At 33.1% G+C, this 18,108-nt stretch overlaps 3 protein-coding genes across 5 annotated transcripts; 2 read left to right on the top strand and 1 right to left on the bottom strand.

Moving 5' to 3' along the window:
- Positions 1-1,490: 1,490 nt before the first annotated feature.
- Positions 1,491-4,885, bottom strand: LOC109176444 (neurofilament medium polypeptide). 3 transcript variants are annotated; one of them, XM_019325874.1, is made up of 3 exons: positions 4,712-4,885; positions 4,430-4,570; positions 1,491-1,652 (listed from the first exon to the last, which is right to left on the bottom strand). In XM_019325874.1, exons 2-3 carry the CDS (start codon positions 4,550-4,552, stop codon positions 1,494-1,496), a joined length of 282 nt encoding a protein of 93 aa, XP_019181419.1. In that variant the 5' UTR covers positions 4,553-4,570; positions 4,712-4,885; the 3' UTR covers positions 1,491-1,493. The 3 variants fall into 3 exon arrangements, with proteins under 3 accessions (XP_019181419.1, XP_019181417.1, XP_019181418.1); XM_019325872.1 differs by having other exon boundaries at positions 4,716-4,885; XM_019325873.1 differs by having other exon boundaries at positions 4,430-4,567; positions 4,716-4,885.
- Positions 4,886-6,408: 1,523 nt separating this feature from the next.
- Positions 6,409-7,187, top strand: LOC109176412 (putative nuclease HARBI1). Its single transcript, XM_019325843.1, has 2 exons — positions 6,409-6,559; positions 6,697-7,187. Exons 1-2 carry the CDS (start codon positions 6,409-6,411, stop codon positions 7,185-7,187), a joined length of 642 nt encoding a protein of 213 aa, XP_019181388.1.
- A 7,952-nt stretch (positions 7,188-15,139) lies between these two features.
- LOC109176410 (glycine-rich protein 23) lies at positions 15,140-15,667 on the top strand. Its single transcript, XM_019325842.1, has one exon. The coding sequence runs from the start codon at positions 15,140-15,142 to the stop codon at positions 15,665-15,667; it is 528 nt and encodes a 175-aa protein (XP_019181387.1).
- Positions 15,668-18,108: the final 2,441 nt, after the last annotated feature.

The raw sequence follows: 18,108 nt of genomic DNA, 5'->3' as shown, positions 1-18,108 counted from the left end.
AAAATCTCTTATAAGTGCACCTATTTTCACCTATAAGTGCATGTAATTTTGCCTTGTTAGCATTCACTTTCCGCAACCATTCATGCACCTGGGTGTGCTTATAACTATATGTGCAACTATTTATAACTATAGGTGCAACTACTTATAACTATATGTGCACCTACTTTCACCTATAAGTGCATGTAATTTTGTCTTCTTAACATTCATTGATCTGAGTTCAGCGGGTAGTAATACTCCTGAAAACCACTCGCAAACATTCATACACCTAGATGCAACTACTTATACCTATGTGTGCAACTATTTAGAACTATAGGTGCAACTACTTAGAACTATAAGTGCAACTAAGTATTGATGCTCAGTGTAAATTTTTACTTGCACCTATAATACATTTTACATGCACTTGTAATACATTTTACTTGCACTTCGATGTTCAATTATTTACGAAAATGTCACCGCGTTTTTTTAAAAAATCACTGTTTCTCATCCATTAGATCTGGACACGTGGACGAACAGAATCCATTCCTATTTCGCGCCTGGGCGAGCCGTTCGCACCCGAGTGCAACTCTCTCTCTCTCTCTCTCTCTCTCTATATATATATATATATATATATATATATATATATATATATATATATATATATATATATATATATATATATATATATATGCGGGTATATCTTCCTATGCGGTTGCACATGCACATTAATTTCACAAACCGCCCACCTTAAGCAAAAAATAAAGCATCTCAAGAACACAAATCACTCACCTTAAGTTTCAACAACTGACGTACCTTAAGTATGAAAATCACGCACCTTAGGAAGGAAAATAACGCAGTACCTTAAGCATGAAAATAACGCAACTTAGGAAGAATAATCACACACTTAAAGCTTTAATTGACGCATATTAAGTTTCAACACTGACGCACCTTAAAGCATACAAACCATGCACCTTAAAAAGAAAAATCACACACATTAAGAAAGAAAATCACGCACTTAAAATTTAGACCGACGCACTCAATTTTTCAACAATTGATGCAACTTAAGCCACATAGTACAAAAACCACGCATCTTAAGCACAAAAACTTCACACCTTAAGAATGAAAATCATTCACCTTAGAAGAAAAATCACGCATCTTAAATTTGACATAGATGCAAAATGGCCAAATTGTCACCGTGTTTTTTTAATTATTGTTCGATTTAAACAAGATCAACTCAGATTTAATTGCACAATCACACGTGAAACACCCCCTTTTATTTTCTTATTTCATATGAAGGCAATCAATACAAAATATCGATTACTAGGTAGAGGGTACTCTTACTTGAAAATAAGTGATTAAAATATGGAAAGAGAAAGTACGAACATGTTTTATGTCAAAAGAGATTAATAAGAGTAATAAATTTCTCATTAGCATAGTTAAACATTTGTAACAACGACACTGTTACATGCAATTCCCAGAAGGAAAAAAAAAAATGTTGTTATAGTAGGGTAGTTTAATTAGTTGGATTTTTTGTCCCCAAGGACTTGTTTCGTTATAGTTTTAGTCACTTTCTCCCATGACCCTTTCTCTTCACTCTCTTCCTCTTCCGCTTCCTCTTCCTCTTCCTCTCCTTCTGCTGCTTGCTCCATGGCTTTCTCCGCCACCTTTATCGCTGCCTGCACGTACATCATTTTCAGCAGTCTTGTAAAATTTTTGCCAAGTCACCGATTAATTAACGCTTAGATGTTAGGCGTTGACCAGCCACCTAATGTATCACCATAATTGGTTATCTAAGCGGCCGACTGGACCGCCTAAATACTGCCTAGGCGATGACCGCCTAAGTAGTGTTGTTAACAAACTGAATATAAACGATCAGATGTTATTCGCGTTCGTTTGTTAAGATTTTTTAGGTATTCGTGTTTGTGTTCGCTTGTTAAGGTTTTAAAATCTTGTTCATGTTCATTTGTTAAAAGTTCATTAGTGTTTGTTAATGTTCGCGAGCACATTCGATTTGTGATCGTTAACTTATCGAACACGTTCATGAACATGTTTGTTAACAAGCACGTTCACGAATATGTTCATTAATGTTTGCGAACATGTTCGTTCATGTTTTTAAATGCTTAATAACCAAACATATGAACATATTCATAATCACAATTCGTTCGTGAACAAGAAATAATCTATGTTCACAAAAGATAACCAAATAAGTAACACAACTACAAAGAGAATACAAACAAATATTAAACGAACACAAACGAGCTTATTCACAAACATTAAACAAATACTAAACAAGCTTGTTCACGAACATTATTAAACGAACACAAATGTGCTTGTTCACGGTCTCTTAGCAAACGAGCTCTAAATTTTGTTAATGTTCTTTTACTTTAATAAACGAACAGAAACGAACGCTTACCGAACATGAACACGAGTAATTTACCAAAAGCTCTGTTCGCTAACACCTCTACACCTAGGCCTCCTAGATGCCAACTAAGCCTCCTAAGCACCGACGAGGCCACCTAAGCACTGACGACTAGGACGCCTAGTCGGCCGAATAGATATTGTTCCCTTCTTTTTCAAATAGGTTATTTCACTCAAAATGACATTTTGAGCGAAATAACATTAAATTGTTTAAACTCTAAATGTTTTTATGTTAATATTTAATATTTTAGTGTTAACTATTAAAGTATTAAATAATTTATAATTATCAAGTCTTAGAAAATTTAAGACTTATTTTTTATTTTTTATTTATAAAAAAAAAAAATACACAGACGCTTAGGCGCGAGGCGCTCCCCGACCGCTTGAAGAGCGTCTAACAATTTTTTCAACTATAATTTTCAGTCAAAATGTATTTACATTATATTTCTTTTAAATGATCAAGAAAACTCAGATCGCAGTTACTACTTAAACTTATGACCTAATTGGCACAGAACTAAAAAAAGTAAATTAGTCTAAATTATCATAGTTAATCCGTAATAATAGTAATAATAATAATAATAATAATAATAATAATAATAACAACTTTGAATTCTTTTTAACTATTATTATCATACACATACATCTACCATATATTTTATTATCTTCTTTAATTTAATAATTTAATAATAATAATAATAATAATAATAATAATAATAACTTTGAATTTTTTTCCACTATTGTTATCATACACATACATCTATCATATATTTTATTATCTTCTTTAATTTAATAATAATAATAATAATATATTGAAATTTTATGTTAGTTATTTCTTAAAATGTAAATATTAAATATTAAGACCCTTCAATTATATACTAAAGTATAATTGAACACTCGAACTAAAAAATCTCTAATTATACTCTTAAACTTATTAAATTTGTGCAATTAACTTATTTGACCTATAATAACATGTTACACCTAGCTCATCTGCCACGTAGGATGCTACCTAAGATGCCACTTATATTTAACATTTTTTAAAAATTAGGAAAAGTGTCAAATAGACAATGAACTTTACTCAAAAGGGCAATTAGTCCTTTGGACTTTGAAAAGTGCAAAGGAACACTCAAACTTGTTAAAATAATTCAATTAAATCTGATTTACAAATAACCAATAGGCTACCGGTAAAATTCTGACCATTGATCAATGTTCACGACCATTAAAAAAATTACTAGCACCATTTTTTGATCTTCTCCACCGAAGAAGACGACCAACCGGTTGTCTTCTCTAGTGGAGAAGACGACCTCAATATGGTCGTCTCTTCCATGAAGAAGACAACCATATTTGATATTTTGTAGTTTTAACCCCCTCTCTCTCTCTCTCTCTCTGGACCCATTCCTGCCCAATTTTCTGGGCTACTGGAAATTATGAAATTTTCGACCACCTGAAAGTGATCTTAAATCAAGTCGAAAACTTTGTTCTGACCACTTTTAGTATCCGAAAAAATCTTTGTTGCTATTTTCGACCACTTTTTAGTATTAACTTGATTTAAGATCACTTTCAAGTGGTCGAAAATTTCATAATTTCCAGAGACAAAGATGGAGAATATTTTCAATTTTCTGTCAGGACAGGGAGGGGATGGAAATGAGGACGGGGTGTATACTTCACGTCCCGTTGCTAGCCTACTCATAAGTGCAACACATACTAGCACTTAGCACAATATAAAAAATTACGCATGATATATTTCTGTGGTGCAATACTAAGTGCACTTCATATCACTCAAAAGTGCACCACAAAATATTTATAACTACACTATAAACTAACACGTAAATGCATTGTCAAAATATACATAATTAAAAAATTACAAAATTGTCCCCCGTATTTTATCATCTTCATTGATTTCAACCCATTTGATTTATACTGATCAATATGTCCACATAACCACACGGAAATCATTCCAACACCAGAGCAAGGACATATCTACAAATCTACAAATATATATATATATAGAGAGAGAGTAATAGTAATGGTGGGTACGTACAGATTCAGCTCCAATAGCGACGGCCTCTTTGACGTCGCGAACAACATGTCTAACCTCTCTCGCACTCTCTGTTATTGCATTCGCTGCTTCTATTACTTTTTCGCACGTCTCTTTATCTATCATCGTCTCCGCCTGTTCCTTCTTCCAATCACAAACTCTATTCATCAGATTAAATCACCTACATACTATTAATCTATTATTATTTACTTCCAATTTCGAATATTAATATTAATATCAATACTAATTAAATTGAATAATTCAAAAGGAAATTCGAAAAAACACTCACTTTTTGTGAAGGTCTCGTAGCGGACACAAATCCTCTACAGATCCCTAAACTCTGTGGAGCAATGGTGGTTGAAGAAATGCATTTGGATAATAAACTATCTGCTACTTTCAAACTGCCCATCACGTCTGATCTTACCATAATATTTCTTTCTTTCTTTTTTTGTTAGGTAACTTTACTATGATCCTAATACCTGTTTTTTTAGGTTAATTGTTTAATTACTTTTATGTTAATATATGTCTGGGTACTAGGATGAGAATGCAAGGTGTTCCGACACGTGTTAGTTGCTGAGTGTTTTTCTGCCGGTGTGTAGAAACCTCTCTAACTGCATTGGACAGTTTTGCAACAGCCAACAGATAAATATAAATCGGACTTTTTTCTAATATTTTTTTAGAAATAGGAATAAGGTTCAAATTGGCCACTGAACGTAACATGAAAATGCAATTAGGCCATTGAACGGAAAAAAAAAAGTGCAATTAGGCCATTGAACACTCAAAAAATGTGCAATTAGGTCACTGAACTCTCCAAACGTATGCAATTTTACCGGATAGCAGGTTACGATCAATTTTAGCAGGTTACCTGCTTACGTGGCAGCTTAGTTGGCATTTTTAATAATTTTTAATAATTAATTTTAATAATAAATTTTATTAAAAAATTGGAAAAAATTAAATAAAAAATAAAATAAAGTCGTTTTTATTTTTTAAAAAATTTTTTTAATAAAAAGTTATTATTAAAATTTATTAAAATTTATTAAAAATGCCAACTCAGCTGCCACGTAAGCAGATAACCTGCTAAAATTGAGGGTAACCTGCTATCAGGTGAAATTGCACATTTTTGGAGTGTTTAGTGGCCTAATTGCACTTTTTTTTCGTTCAGTGGCCTAATTGCATTTTCAGGTTACGTTCAGTGGCCAATTTGAACCTTATTCCTTAGAAATATTTAGGTGATCTTAGTTAAGGGGGTGTATTCAATCCGGACTTTTAAAGAGTTTTAAAGACTTTTAATGATTTTCAAAGTTTGGGGGTATTCAATTTAGACTTTTAAAGACTCTTTAAAAGTCTACCGGTATTCGATTCAGACTTTTCAAAAGTCTTTAAAAGTATACTGGTATTCGTTTCAGACTTTTATAGAGTCTGTAAAAGTCTACTGGTATTCAAATATTTATCAACTTTCATAGACTCTATTAGAATAGGATTCCTGTGGACTTTTTCTTCATTAATATAAATAGATGAAATCCGACCCTCCAACCCCAAACTTTTCAATTTTCTCTATAGACTTTTATCTCTATCTCAACCAGATAAATTTTTCATCAATTTCTACCAAAATTTACGATACGTTTTAAACTTTTCATAAAACTATACTTTATAATTTTTTTTTTATTTATGTATTTTGTTTTAATTTGCTGCTGTGAACAGCAAGCTTGCTGTTCGCAGCAAAAATCTGCTGCGAACAGCAGCTAGCTGCTGCTGTTCGCAGCAGAATTTAATCTGCTTATACTGCTGCGAACAGCAGCAACAGCTAGCTGCTATTCGTAGCAGATTTTAAGGTAAGTAATAAATCACTCTATTTGATTAATTATTGTTTTTTTTTATGAGTGACATAGATATTCTTATACATTTGAATATGAAATTATATGTATGTGTTGAATTTACTTTAGGATTGTGTTGGAGCTATTGATGGCACACATATTCCAGCAATGGTAACTGGGCGTGTTGTAAGCAGTTATCGTAATCGTCATGGAATAATTTCACAAAATATATTGGCTGCTTGTAACTTTGATTTAGAATTCATATATGTTCTTAGCGGGTGGGAGGGTTCAGCACATGATTCAAAAGTGCTAAGTGACAGTTTATCAAGGAGGAATGGCCTTAAAGTGCCACAAGATCAGTTTAGTTTTTTTTTTTTTTTTTTTTTTTTTTTTTTTTTTTTTTAACGAATATTAAATAACTTTACATATTGGATAATTAATATGTTAAGTGTGTAGGTAAATACTTTTTAGTGGATTGTGGATTTCCAAACCGACAACAGTTTTTAGCTCCATATCGAGGTGTACGGTATCATCTCCAAGATTTTTTCGGGCAAGGTCGTGACCCTGAAAATGATGTTGAGTTATTCAATCTACGACATTCTTCTTTGAGGAATGTAATTGAGAGAATATTTGGTATATTCAAATCGAGATTTACGATCTTCAAGTCAGCACCTCCATTCCCTTATAAGACTCAAGCAGAACTTGTACTAGCTTGTGCAGGCCTTCATAATTTTCTTCGCAAGGAATGTCGTAGTGATGAGTTTCCAGTTGACCTAAATAATGATGAATCTCTTTCACCTTTACCGATGAATGATATAGATAATTTTGAACAACTATTTGAAACTCAAGAGCAACAACGAGAACATGCCAATGAATGGAGGGCTAAAATAGCTTTGGATATGTGGAGAGATACTCAACAAGGTGAAATCAATTCCAATCAAAGATAATTGTACTAACAAGATGAATATTTTAATTTGTAATTTTTCATTTTATTTTTGTGACAATCAATTTTTTTTTTTTGCAATACATTAGTTTATTTATGGTTTATAAAAATATATTTTTGTAAGAAAATCATAAATAATGTATTAATAAAAGTTATGAAATGTTTGTAAGGGTGTATTCAATTTAGAGTTTTAATGACTTTTGTAGACTTTTTAATATGAAAAAATTTTTAAAAGTCTATAAATGTTTGTCCTATGGATTTTTAAAGACTCTTACAAAGTTGATGAAAGTTTAAAAGATTCTATGAAAGTCTACAAAATCTCTACAAAAGTCATTTAAAATCCATCATTTTAAAAGTCTTTGAAACTCTTTAAAAGTCTTGATTGAATACACCCCCCTTAGTTTTGACGAACTACTCTTAAATACACAGAACTCTACTCTTAAGTAGTTGTAAAAATAAATCGCGAGTCGTTCAATCAGTTTACAGGTATCTCTAGCCTTTATGCATGCACAAAAGATATGATCCAATTCAGACTTTTCATTATTGAGCCTTTTTTTTCCATTTATGTTTTTAATGAAATTCAAATTCTTACACCACGACTTTCAATCAATTCAAGACATCAATTAAGTTATGCGATGAACCATGTACTAAGTTTTGGGTGCGACTTTTTCTATTTCTGTAATTAGGAGATTTGTCAATTTTTTATAAAAATATTTTTACATTTTTAAGCTCTAGAAAGAGACAGAAATAACTGTGCATAGTGTATTGGGGTACTTATATTGATATTTTAATATATGGATGTAATTTTTTCGTTCAGTGATCAAGTGGATGTATAATTAATGGTAAAAATTTGTGTGAAACAGTCTCATAACCTTGTTCGTGAAACATGTCAGGTCATGATAAAATGTAATATTTATACTAACAAATATAATATTAAATTATGAATAAAATGTTTAGTAATGAGAAAATGTAATACTTTTACATTTTGATATAAAAGTATTACATTTTTCATCAAAAGTATTACATTTTTCATTAAAGTGTAATATATTACTTAAAATATAATATATTTTTTTATAAAAAAAAAATAGTTTTACATCAAAATATACAAGTATTACATTTGTTCTCAAAAGTATTACATTTTCCCTTATAAGTAACAAACACTTTTTTTTTTCTAATTTAGTATTACATTTGCTAGTATAAGTATTACATTTGCATATTAACTCAACCTGGACCGTCTTACGAATAAGGATCCGTGAGACCGTCTCACACAATGTGACCCATAATTAATTAGATATATAGTTGAACTTACTGGTTTAATAACCCAACCTTCTTAAGAAAAAAATCAGAGGCTAATATAGCCATAGCCATTCTCTAAACACAAAAATACTAGTTGGCTCCAAAAATCTACTTTCAATTTTTATTCTCATTAAGTTTTCAAATTTTATTGGAGAAAAATAAAAAAGTAATAGATAAAAATCTTGATCTCCTGAAAGGTTAGCTCACTTTCCTAGTAGCCACTCCACTAGCATCCCGCTCAAGGATGTCCCAATGCCTTCGGGTGGGTGATCCAGAATGGTGGTCTTCCAGTCACTAGTTTGTCCTAAGTTAATTGGCGAGAAAATCTGCACATTGGTTTCCCTCATGAAGAACATGAACAATATCACTAATTTCCAACTGATCTAGGATGATTCTGCAGTCAACAATCAACGTTTCAACTTCCGGGCGTGGTTCACTGTCCCCTTTGACCGCTTGAACCACAACTTAAGAGTCCATTTTCACGACCATCCTGTTGAAACCCCTTTGTTTAGCCAGTTTGAGACTCTCATGAAGACCCTATAACTCTGCCATGAAGCTACTAGTAATCCCAATTTGTGTAACGAACTCAGCAATCCAGTCACCATTTAATAAAAATGATAATCCCTTTATATTAGCAATCAAAGCATGCTACATACTAATTAAGAGATCAGATAAAAATGGAAGTACGTGTACAATTATTTAACTCCTCTAAATATGTCATAGTAACGATATGCTTGCATGTTCTCTAATCTACATGAATCGAGATGTCATCATGAGAAAAATGATATACTTATTCTCTCAATAGGTTCAATTCCAAAGACTTCTACTCTGACTCGACAAAGTATTTGGGAGGAGAAAAAAAATATTGGTTGTAATTGCGAAACAAATCTCTAACGCAACATAAATAAATAGAGAATTGTATGTTCGATCAAGCATGCAACCTTTCATCCATGTTAACACCATTATCCTAACAAAATGTGATCTCGTATCACACTTGTAAAATTTTAAAAGTGACCTACCCATGGCATTATATTATATATTTAGGGTGTGTTTGGTTCATGGGTTTCTACATCGATCAGGAATGTGAATCAAAATCACAGTTAATGTTTAGTTGATAACTTTTTGAAACACAACTATAAGATTTGATTACCCCTTCAATAAAAGACTACATTTACTAATTAAAAGCGAGTATCATTCCATCTTATTGGTAATTTGATTTTTAAGTTTGGATTAGTGCTTTTAGATTTTTATTTTGATTTTTTGTTCATATTGGTATTTTTGATGTCATTATATTAGGATTAATTGTCTTAATATTTTATTTTTGTATTTTTAAAACATTTATTCCCATTATAAGGTCATATATAACCAAACATCAATATTAGTAATTATTCCAATTTCACCCTACTACCAAACATGCAAAATACTTTCACCAAATTAAAATCCATTGCCATTAACAAGTATTGCGTATTTGATTCCCATTCTCATCATGTGTTAACCAAACACACCTAATTTATCTCTAATTTTTTTAAAGGCTATATTTATCTCTAATTAATATTTAAACCTTTTAAAATAAAACTCAACCGATTAATCAAGGTGACAATTACCCGTGCAAGGTTAGTATACATATACACATATAGGGGAGGTGCAATAATTCAAAGTAATTACTAATTTTTTTAAGATGCATTAACTGAGTCATCATATCACGGGCACTCATATATGTATAATGTATTATATATATAGAGAGAGAGTGTGTGTGTGTGTATGCAGTAGTGTGGGATGGAGAAATTCAGAAATTAATTGATGTTCTGAGAAATTTCAAAATTGCATGAAAAGATCAGAGATGGATGGAAGCTATGAATGCACATACAGGCCAGGCGGATTCATTTAATATATGTTTGATTATTGGAGGTGAGTCAACGAGCTTGAAATGAAATATATACATGCATGGCTGACACTTGGAGATCCAAGCTCTCAGCCTTCTTCGTCAACCTGTTACGCATGCATTGCATGTATCTGCAGATGGGTTTTTATAGATATAATAATTATATACATAGGCCAGGTTTAGGTCCAATTCATATTGACAATAACGTGATGGAGAAAGATCATCTTAGTTTTAAGAATATAATAATAATAAAATTTTCGTCTTTAAGTTATAAGATAATTGTAAAATTCGTCTCTAAATTATTATCGACGTTGCACTTTTCATTCTTTCGTGCTCACTTTTCGTCCATGCGTTATGCTAAAATTGTAAATTTGTGAATTTCTGTGTAATAAGCTGCAAACCAAGACAGTAAACCACAATTAGAAAGAGTCCGTATGTGTAGTTAATTCGAAAAAAGAGTTTTAGTAATAATCAAACTTGTAAACTTTAAGGATTCGTGTTTCTAATAATGTTTTGACAATTTGTCACATATCGGTTCAAAAAAGATTTTGGCAATACATACATATTATGTATGGTTTCTATGAATTTCAATTACGAATGTATGTTTATATATAATTGCAGATCGAAAAGTGTTGGCAAGATGATGAATAACTTTTCCAGATCCCATGCATCGTCAACAACTGACGAATATTAATTGCAGTGTTATAAATTCCCATGCCATATATATATATATATATATATATATATATATATATATATATATATATATATATATATATATATATATATATATTTGCTAATCTGCTAGCTAGCTGTTGGATTCATAAGTGTAGTGTCGAATTTTGCTCATCATGTCACTCCCTCTCAAGCCCAGAGCCAGACAAGTGTAAAGTAAACACTTCACCTAACTTGCATGAATATATTGCATGTTAATTATTACTCTTCCATACCCTTTTCTGTAAAAATAAAAAATTAAAAAAATTGATATATTTTTTGGTATGGTACTTTTTACCAAAAAAAAAAAAAAATGGATTAATATATTTATACTTTTTTTTAATCATTTTTTAAAAGAATTATAAGAGTAGGAAATTAACATTGAATTTTTTGAGGCCAAATTATAAATTTCCTAATGTAATATTGTTTATACATACTTTCCCAATCTATTGAAGCATCGCACCCCCACTGGGGTTGGAATCTGTTATTATGACTCTATGTATTTGAGTCACATTATGACTCCTTATCCTAGCTAGTCTCCCTATGATATATACCCTCAATATGTACAGTTGTATTTACTGTTCATCTAATACAATTATACAGTTCTCATATGGTCTCAGCTAAGCTAGCTAGGGTTTCGTTCCCATGACTGACGAATCTGTTAACTCCTCTAAACGGATTGTCTCCGATGTCGCTATCACTTCCTTGGATATCATGGGTGTTAACTCGCTTTCTACTGCACATCACTTCATCAGTATTAAGCTCACCCATAAAAACTACATGTTCTGGAGAACGCAAGTTGTTCCGTTCTTGGACAAACACGACCTGATGTGTTTTGTCAACGACAGCATCCCCTGTCCAGCGGCCTTTCTCCCATCCGGCGTTGACGCGATACCACAGCCTAATCCCGCCTACGAGCAGTGGTTCCGTCATGACTGAGCTCTCATGTCAGTCTATACAGTTGTATTTACTGTTCATCTAAACAGTTATACAGTTCTCATCCCTGTGACATCCTATTTGAGAGAGTCACAGTTATACCGCTTGACCACAAGATCTTTGAAATGCCTCTGATTTGATCATGTGGATAAATTTATCATATAAAAGTGATACTATGACACTGCATGTATGCTTACTTTTTTTTTTTTTTTTGTTTTTTTTTTGTTTTTGTTTTTGTACATCTGATATGATGAGTCTGCCAAATTAAACTGCATGTATGCTTATTTAGGAACTTATAGCTTATTTTAAGCTACTAATAAGCTATAAGCTCTGTTTGGTAATGTTCTCAAAATAAACTCGTAACTTAAAATAAGAGCTTATTTTGGAACGCTACCTATACCTTAGGTAGCGTTTCAAAATAAGCTAGTAGTTTCTTCTAACTTTTTTTTCCATCTTTGTCTTTATTATTTTAAAGAAATGACATCATTTACCCTTTCCGATTAATATCCTTTTCTCTTCTCCTTTATCAACTTTCACCACAATTATTATTATTGTTGTTGTTGTTGTTGTTGTTGTTGTTGTTGTTATTATTATTATTATTATTATTATTATTCCAAAGGCTAAACCCCAACCCTAAGGGCCCCCCACACCCCGGCTATTATTATTATTATTATTATTATTATTATTATTATTATTATTATTATTATTATTATTATTATTATTATTATTATTATTATTGGATGAAGGAGATTCGCAACAATATTGCTACTTCATTATGAGATGTTAGATCATGATTATGCTAATAATTTTATTTCAAAATGTTAATTTTTTTAAGACAAAATGTTAAATCTTAATATGTAAACAAACTAATTTAAATTTTATGAAGATGTTCTTTTTTGTGTTTTTACATTAATCAACTTATCAAAAAATTAATTTTACCAAACACTTTCAAGCATAAAAGTTAGCAATATCTCTTCAGTTTTCAGCTCATAGCTTTTAGCTTTCAGCTCTTTTTAAGCTTTCAACTATCTTTTCAGCTAAGTTTGCCAAACACAGCCGATATAATCTGCTTGATTTAAAAAATACTGGCATTGCATATTCTTTCTCCAATAAAATATAATAAAATTCAAACACCTGGATTATCATTTTCCTATCATACCGGACTAACATATGTCGTATATGATTTCCCTATCATACAGGGACATGTAGAATCACGAGATTATGTTACGTTGTTCACCAGACCAAATTTTGTGAGGAAAATAATGCAAATTAAATTATTGTATTCTTAGTATTCCTCTTGGCCGAGAGAATGAGATCAATGTTACACCTCGAGATTCAATAAGTATATATTAGATTGTGATGGTCCCGGTGGAATAAGAGAAAAAGTCTAAATGAAGAGTGAATATACTTTTAAAAGATTTTTATGAAGGATTATAACTTTATAAGTTGACAAAACACTTCAAAATTTTTAGACTAAGTTAAAATTTTAACACTCTCTTTAAAAGGTTATATTGACTACTTAATTAACTAAATAGTCCACCAAAGAAATTAGTTTGATAAAAATAATGTTACAAGCGGAATAAAGTGTTTTTCAAGATAAATTAAAATTAAACTTGAATAAATATGAGATATGACACAATGCATGCTTTAGTAACATGTGGTTATGCAAGTTCCATTTGGGCACAATCTCACCTTCCAATCCCATGATAACAACAAATATTTTTCATACTTGGTTTAGTGATCTATTAAATATTTTAGACGCTAACCAAATTGTTCACGCAGCTGCACTTTTATATTATATTTGGAGAACCAGAAACGGAGTAGTATGGGATGCATGTCTACCGCGACCACGGAAAGTGATAGCCTTGGCCGAAGCCACCACACTTGCATGGCAACGTATCCACCCGACCCATCGCCAACCAAACCACCAAGCTGCCGCACAGGGTCCTATTATCGCCACTGCCGTGACACGGCAGCAGCAGCAACGAACCGCTGTCGACGGCCTTGTGGCTACCGAGGAGGGAGTACGACTGGAGGCAACCGAGCCAATACGGAGATGTTATGTCGATGCTGGGTTTATGCCGGCTACAGGAAAAGCTATGGTTGGCGCGATTTGATAAAAATAATGTTACAAGCGGAATAAAGTGTTTTTCAAGATAAATTAAAATTAAACTTGAATAAATATGAGATATGACAAAGTAAGTAAAATAAGGTGCATAAATATGAACGACACGAAAGATTATTTCATAGTAATTTGAAAGTGATGTAATCTTCCTACTACACTCTTTTCATATCATCCAGGAAGATATTCACTATCATTAGTATCTCCACACAATTACAATGAATAAGGGAAACAAGTGTTGATCATATAGACATTAATGTGCAATCCAACTACGAGTTTAGGCTTTTAGTTGAGATTGAGCACATGCTTCAATTTGGTATCAGAGTTAGACCAAAGGTCATGGGTCCGAAGCAATTTGACTTAATGCGACCTTTAAGAAACTTTCCTGAAAATGCATGTATCCACCTTGAATAGTATTTCAACACTCCAAAAACAGTAAGGATCTAACAAAGAAGCTAAGGTTGGTAAAAAAAATTGTTGCTTACCGTCCTACTATTATAAGCTTTCTTGGTTATATCAAATTAATATATGTATCCTAAGTTACACTCATCAAAATTGAATTAAACTTACTTCTAAAAGATTGTAATGTGCATGCACAACATTTTGACCAGATTCATACTATGATATATACTTCTTTGAAGACAACATATATACAGGCCAGACACTGTAAATGGAAAACGTGAAATCTTACCCTCTGATTATTCTACATTTCTACCGGCCGCGCCAAGGTTGACAATGTCACAAGCTAAGCTATGAACCTTAATGACTCTCTTCTTTTGATTCACCTAACTCTGCGCCATGCAACAATATAATGCTACTCTCGAGATTGTTAGGGTTCATTTTAATGCATTTACTCTCTTCCTTCAATTCAATTCTCCCAACTGTTGCCTACCCTTCATTCTCACTATAAATACCCACCGTCTCACCTCTTCTCTCAACATCACGAGAACAACTTAATTAGCTTCTCTTTGAATATATATATATAGAGAGAGAGAGAGAGGAAAAAATGGCGAAAAGTTTGTATGTAATGTTTGTTCTTGCAGTGGTGGTGGCGCATGCGACGGCGCGTAACATTCCCGATGCTACGAAGCCTAGCGCCGCCGTGAATCCTGGCGGCACGCAGGATCTGACGGTGAACCCGAAAACCGTAGAGCCTGCCATGGCGCCCGGCGCAGTTGATGACAAGAAGAACCTTATAGTTGGCGGCATTGGAGGCTGGGCTGGGGTCGGCTACGTGCTTCCGGCCATTGGCGGCGTGGCCGGAGGAGTTGGCGGTGCAAGCGGCCTGGGTGGTGCCGGCGGGCTCGGCGGCGCTGGAGGCGGGATTGGTGGCGCAAGTGGACTTGGAGGAGGGATTGGCGGCGCGAGTGGACTCGGTGGGCTCGGTGGCGCGAGTGGACTCGGCGGGCTTGGTGGCGCGAGTGGACTCGGCGGACTCGGTGGCGCTAGTGGTCTCGGAGGGCTTGGTGGATTTGGTGGCGCGAGTGGGATCGGTGGAGGAATCGGCGGTGGGATTGGCAAAATTATTCCATAGAATTTCTAGCTAGCTAGATATGATGAAAGCTTTAAATTGCGTTATTTTGTGTTGGTTAAGTTGCTCTTTTTTAGTTAGTGCCTTTAATTTGGATTTTTCATGCATGCATGTATGTTGTGTGTCTACGTAGCTAGTAGCAATCTAGTATTATATATTAGGTTGTGCCGTGTTTTATTTCCAGCCTCACGTACTCATGTAATTCCCGTTTGAAATTTATTACCAGCTTCTATAATTATTTTCATGAGCTACTGTTTAATATCTTATGGTTATCAAGCTATGTAGTATATATAGTCTTTAGCTCTTAAGCAAATTTAGTATATATAGTCTTTAGCTCTTAAGCAAATTAAATTAAGTCCACATGCATTTTCAAAAAAAAAAAAAAATTAAGTCCACATGCATTTTGCATGAAAACAGTGCTATATATATATATATATATATATATATATATATATATATATATATATATATATATATATCACGAATTGGTTAATCTCATTTAATTTTTTTATTATTATTTTCTTTAATATTTTTTTTTAATAATTTTAAATATAAATTTTAATATTACTTTTAATCTGATGTAGTTTTTAAATATATAAATTTTATATACTCTAAAAAGTTGACTTTTAGATAATAACTTTAAAGCTTTACCTAGTAAAATATCCTTTCAAAAAAAATCTATAAAATATGATGCAGGAGGTAATTAATAAATAGTTCACTTGGCAATCAAATAAAACATTTATCTAGTAATTAATAATGACAAGGCAATGTTAAATGTCCGTCTCTTATATTCTTTTTTGTACTAGTGTAACTTGGCTTATAGCACTATTGATACAACCCACCATAACTATCTAAGTATGTGCATTGTCGTCTAGCTCAACTGGCCGATCACAATATATGACCAAGACAGGCTAATTAACCAAGAAGTACCATGTTAGTCCACTTGCGATGCATACATACATTATTATGGCATAAACAACTTGGATAATGTATAAATATTGAATTTAAGCAGGTGTAACTCCAATTCAAGATCAATACACAATCGATCAGCTAATGACAAATTGATAATGTGCGCAACAGAGTTAAAGAGAAATAGTTAATGAACTAGTTCCACCGTAGTTCAGAAACAAATTCACACAGATAGCAAGCAGCAAGTAATCAAGAAGAACACGCAATAACACAGGAATAGAAATTTCTTAACTTAGTATGGAATAACCATTCTTACATCTAGGGGCGTACCACAGAAATGATAGCCCAATTCATCATTCATAATCAACAACGTTTTACTAAACACAATGATTAGAACGAAGCACGTCGAACACGAAGAAACTTCTTGAAGAATTGATGAAGGATCTCCCGATCTTTCAAGTTGAGTCTCCCCCTCAACTGCAGCTCTCGCGAGTTGTATTCTTGTGGTAACAGCCCGAAATCATCAAAGATAAAATCCAACTTGATATGAATGTAAATTCATCTAGTTGCTCCGTTAAGCTCCTTGAAATTGCCATTACTATTTTCTGAAATTTTACAGCGTAATTCTTAAATAGTTAGGGGTAGCTGGAAGAGAGTTAAGGCTTTTATATTCTTATTCCGGATAACTATCTTCTAAACTTGTCTTGTTAATTGGTTCAAGCCTTGTCTTCAATCTTCAATGTCTGTCAGCATTATTAGGACTCTATGTATATGAGTCTGTTTAGAACTTCTTATCCTTGTCACACTGTGACTCTCTACTTCTTATCATTGTCACATTGTGACTCTCTATTCTATATATTCACATCATCTGATCTCATTGTAATTAAGTTCAGAAAATATAATACAATCAGTTCTCATCTGGTATCAGTAAGCTAGGATTTTGTGATTCATAAAATTAAGAAGATGCAGCGCTGCGATGGCAACCTTAATTACCGTGGAGGTCAGCAACGTGGCTTCGATGATCCGTGTCAAATCTGTAAAGGATTCGGCCACACAGGAGTCAATTGTTTTTGGCGCTATGATGATCCGTGTCAAATTTGTAAACGTTTTGGTCACACGGGAGCCAATTGTTTTTGGCGCTATGATGATCCGTGTCAAATTTGTAAACGTTTTGGTCACACGGGAGCCAATTGTTTTTGGCGCTATAATGATCCGTGTCAAATTTGCAAAAGTTTCGGTCACACGGGAGTCAACTATTTTCGGCGATATTCAGGGGCTCCGGGTTCTCAGGCTAATTTGGTGTTTCAGAATGGTTTAGTTGCTAAAACCTCGTCAAATTCTCATACTTGGGTTCCGGACACTGGAGCCACAAATCATGCAACTCCGAACATCGCTGCCCTTTCTACATCGGAGAAGTACACTGGTAATGACACTTTACGTGTCGGTGACGGTATGGGTTTATCTATTAGTCATGTTGGCCATGCCTCTTTTAATACCCCTTCTAGATCATTTACATTGTCTGATATACTTCACGT

Source organism: Ipomoea nil, unplaced genomic scaffold (assembly GCF_001879475.1).
Source record: "Ipomoea nil cultivar Tokyo-kokei standard unplaced genomic scaffold, Asagao_1.1 scaffold0706, whole genome shotgun sequence".
Classification (NCBI taxonomy): domain Eukaryota; kingdom Viridiplantae; phylum Streptophyta; class Magnoliopsida; order Solanales; family Convolvulaceae; genus Ipomoea; species Ipomoea nil.
The sequence above is the reverse complement of the archived record's forward strand: the minus strand, read 5'-3'. Positions and strand labels throughout refer to the sequence as shown.

Bases quoted from the DNA above. Each gene is read 5' to 3' on its own strand.
- LOC109176444 (XM_019325872.1), bottom strand. From the start codon at position 4,853: ATGGTAAGATCAGACGTGATGGGCAGTTTGAAAGTAGCAGATAGTTTA. The intron at 4,571-4,715 runs GTGAGTGTTTTT...TGTGATTGGAAG, and splicing joins CTACGAGACCTTCACAAAAA to AAGGAACAGGCGGAGACGAT. The intron at 1,653-4,429 runs GTACGTACCCAC...ATGTACGTGCAG, and splicing joins TCGCTATTGGAGCTGAATCT to GCAGCGATAAAGGTGGCGGA.
- LOC109176412 (XM_019325843.1), top strand. From the start codon at position 6,409: ATGGTAACTGGGCGTGTTGTAAGCAGTTATCGTAATCGTCATGGAATA. The intron at 6,560-6,696 runs GTTTATCAAGGA...TTAAGTGTGTAG, and splicing joins TTCAAAAGTGCTAAGTGACA to GTAAATACTTTTTAGTGGAT.
- LOC109176410 (XM_019325842.1), top strand. From the start codon at position 15,140: ATGGCGAAAAGTTTGTATGTAATGTTTGTTCTTGCAGTGGTGGTGGCG.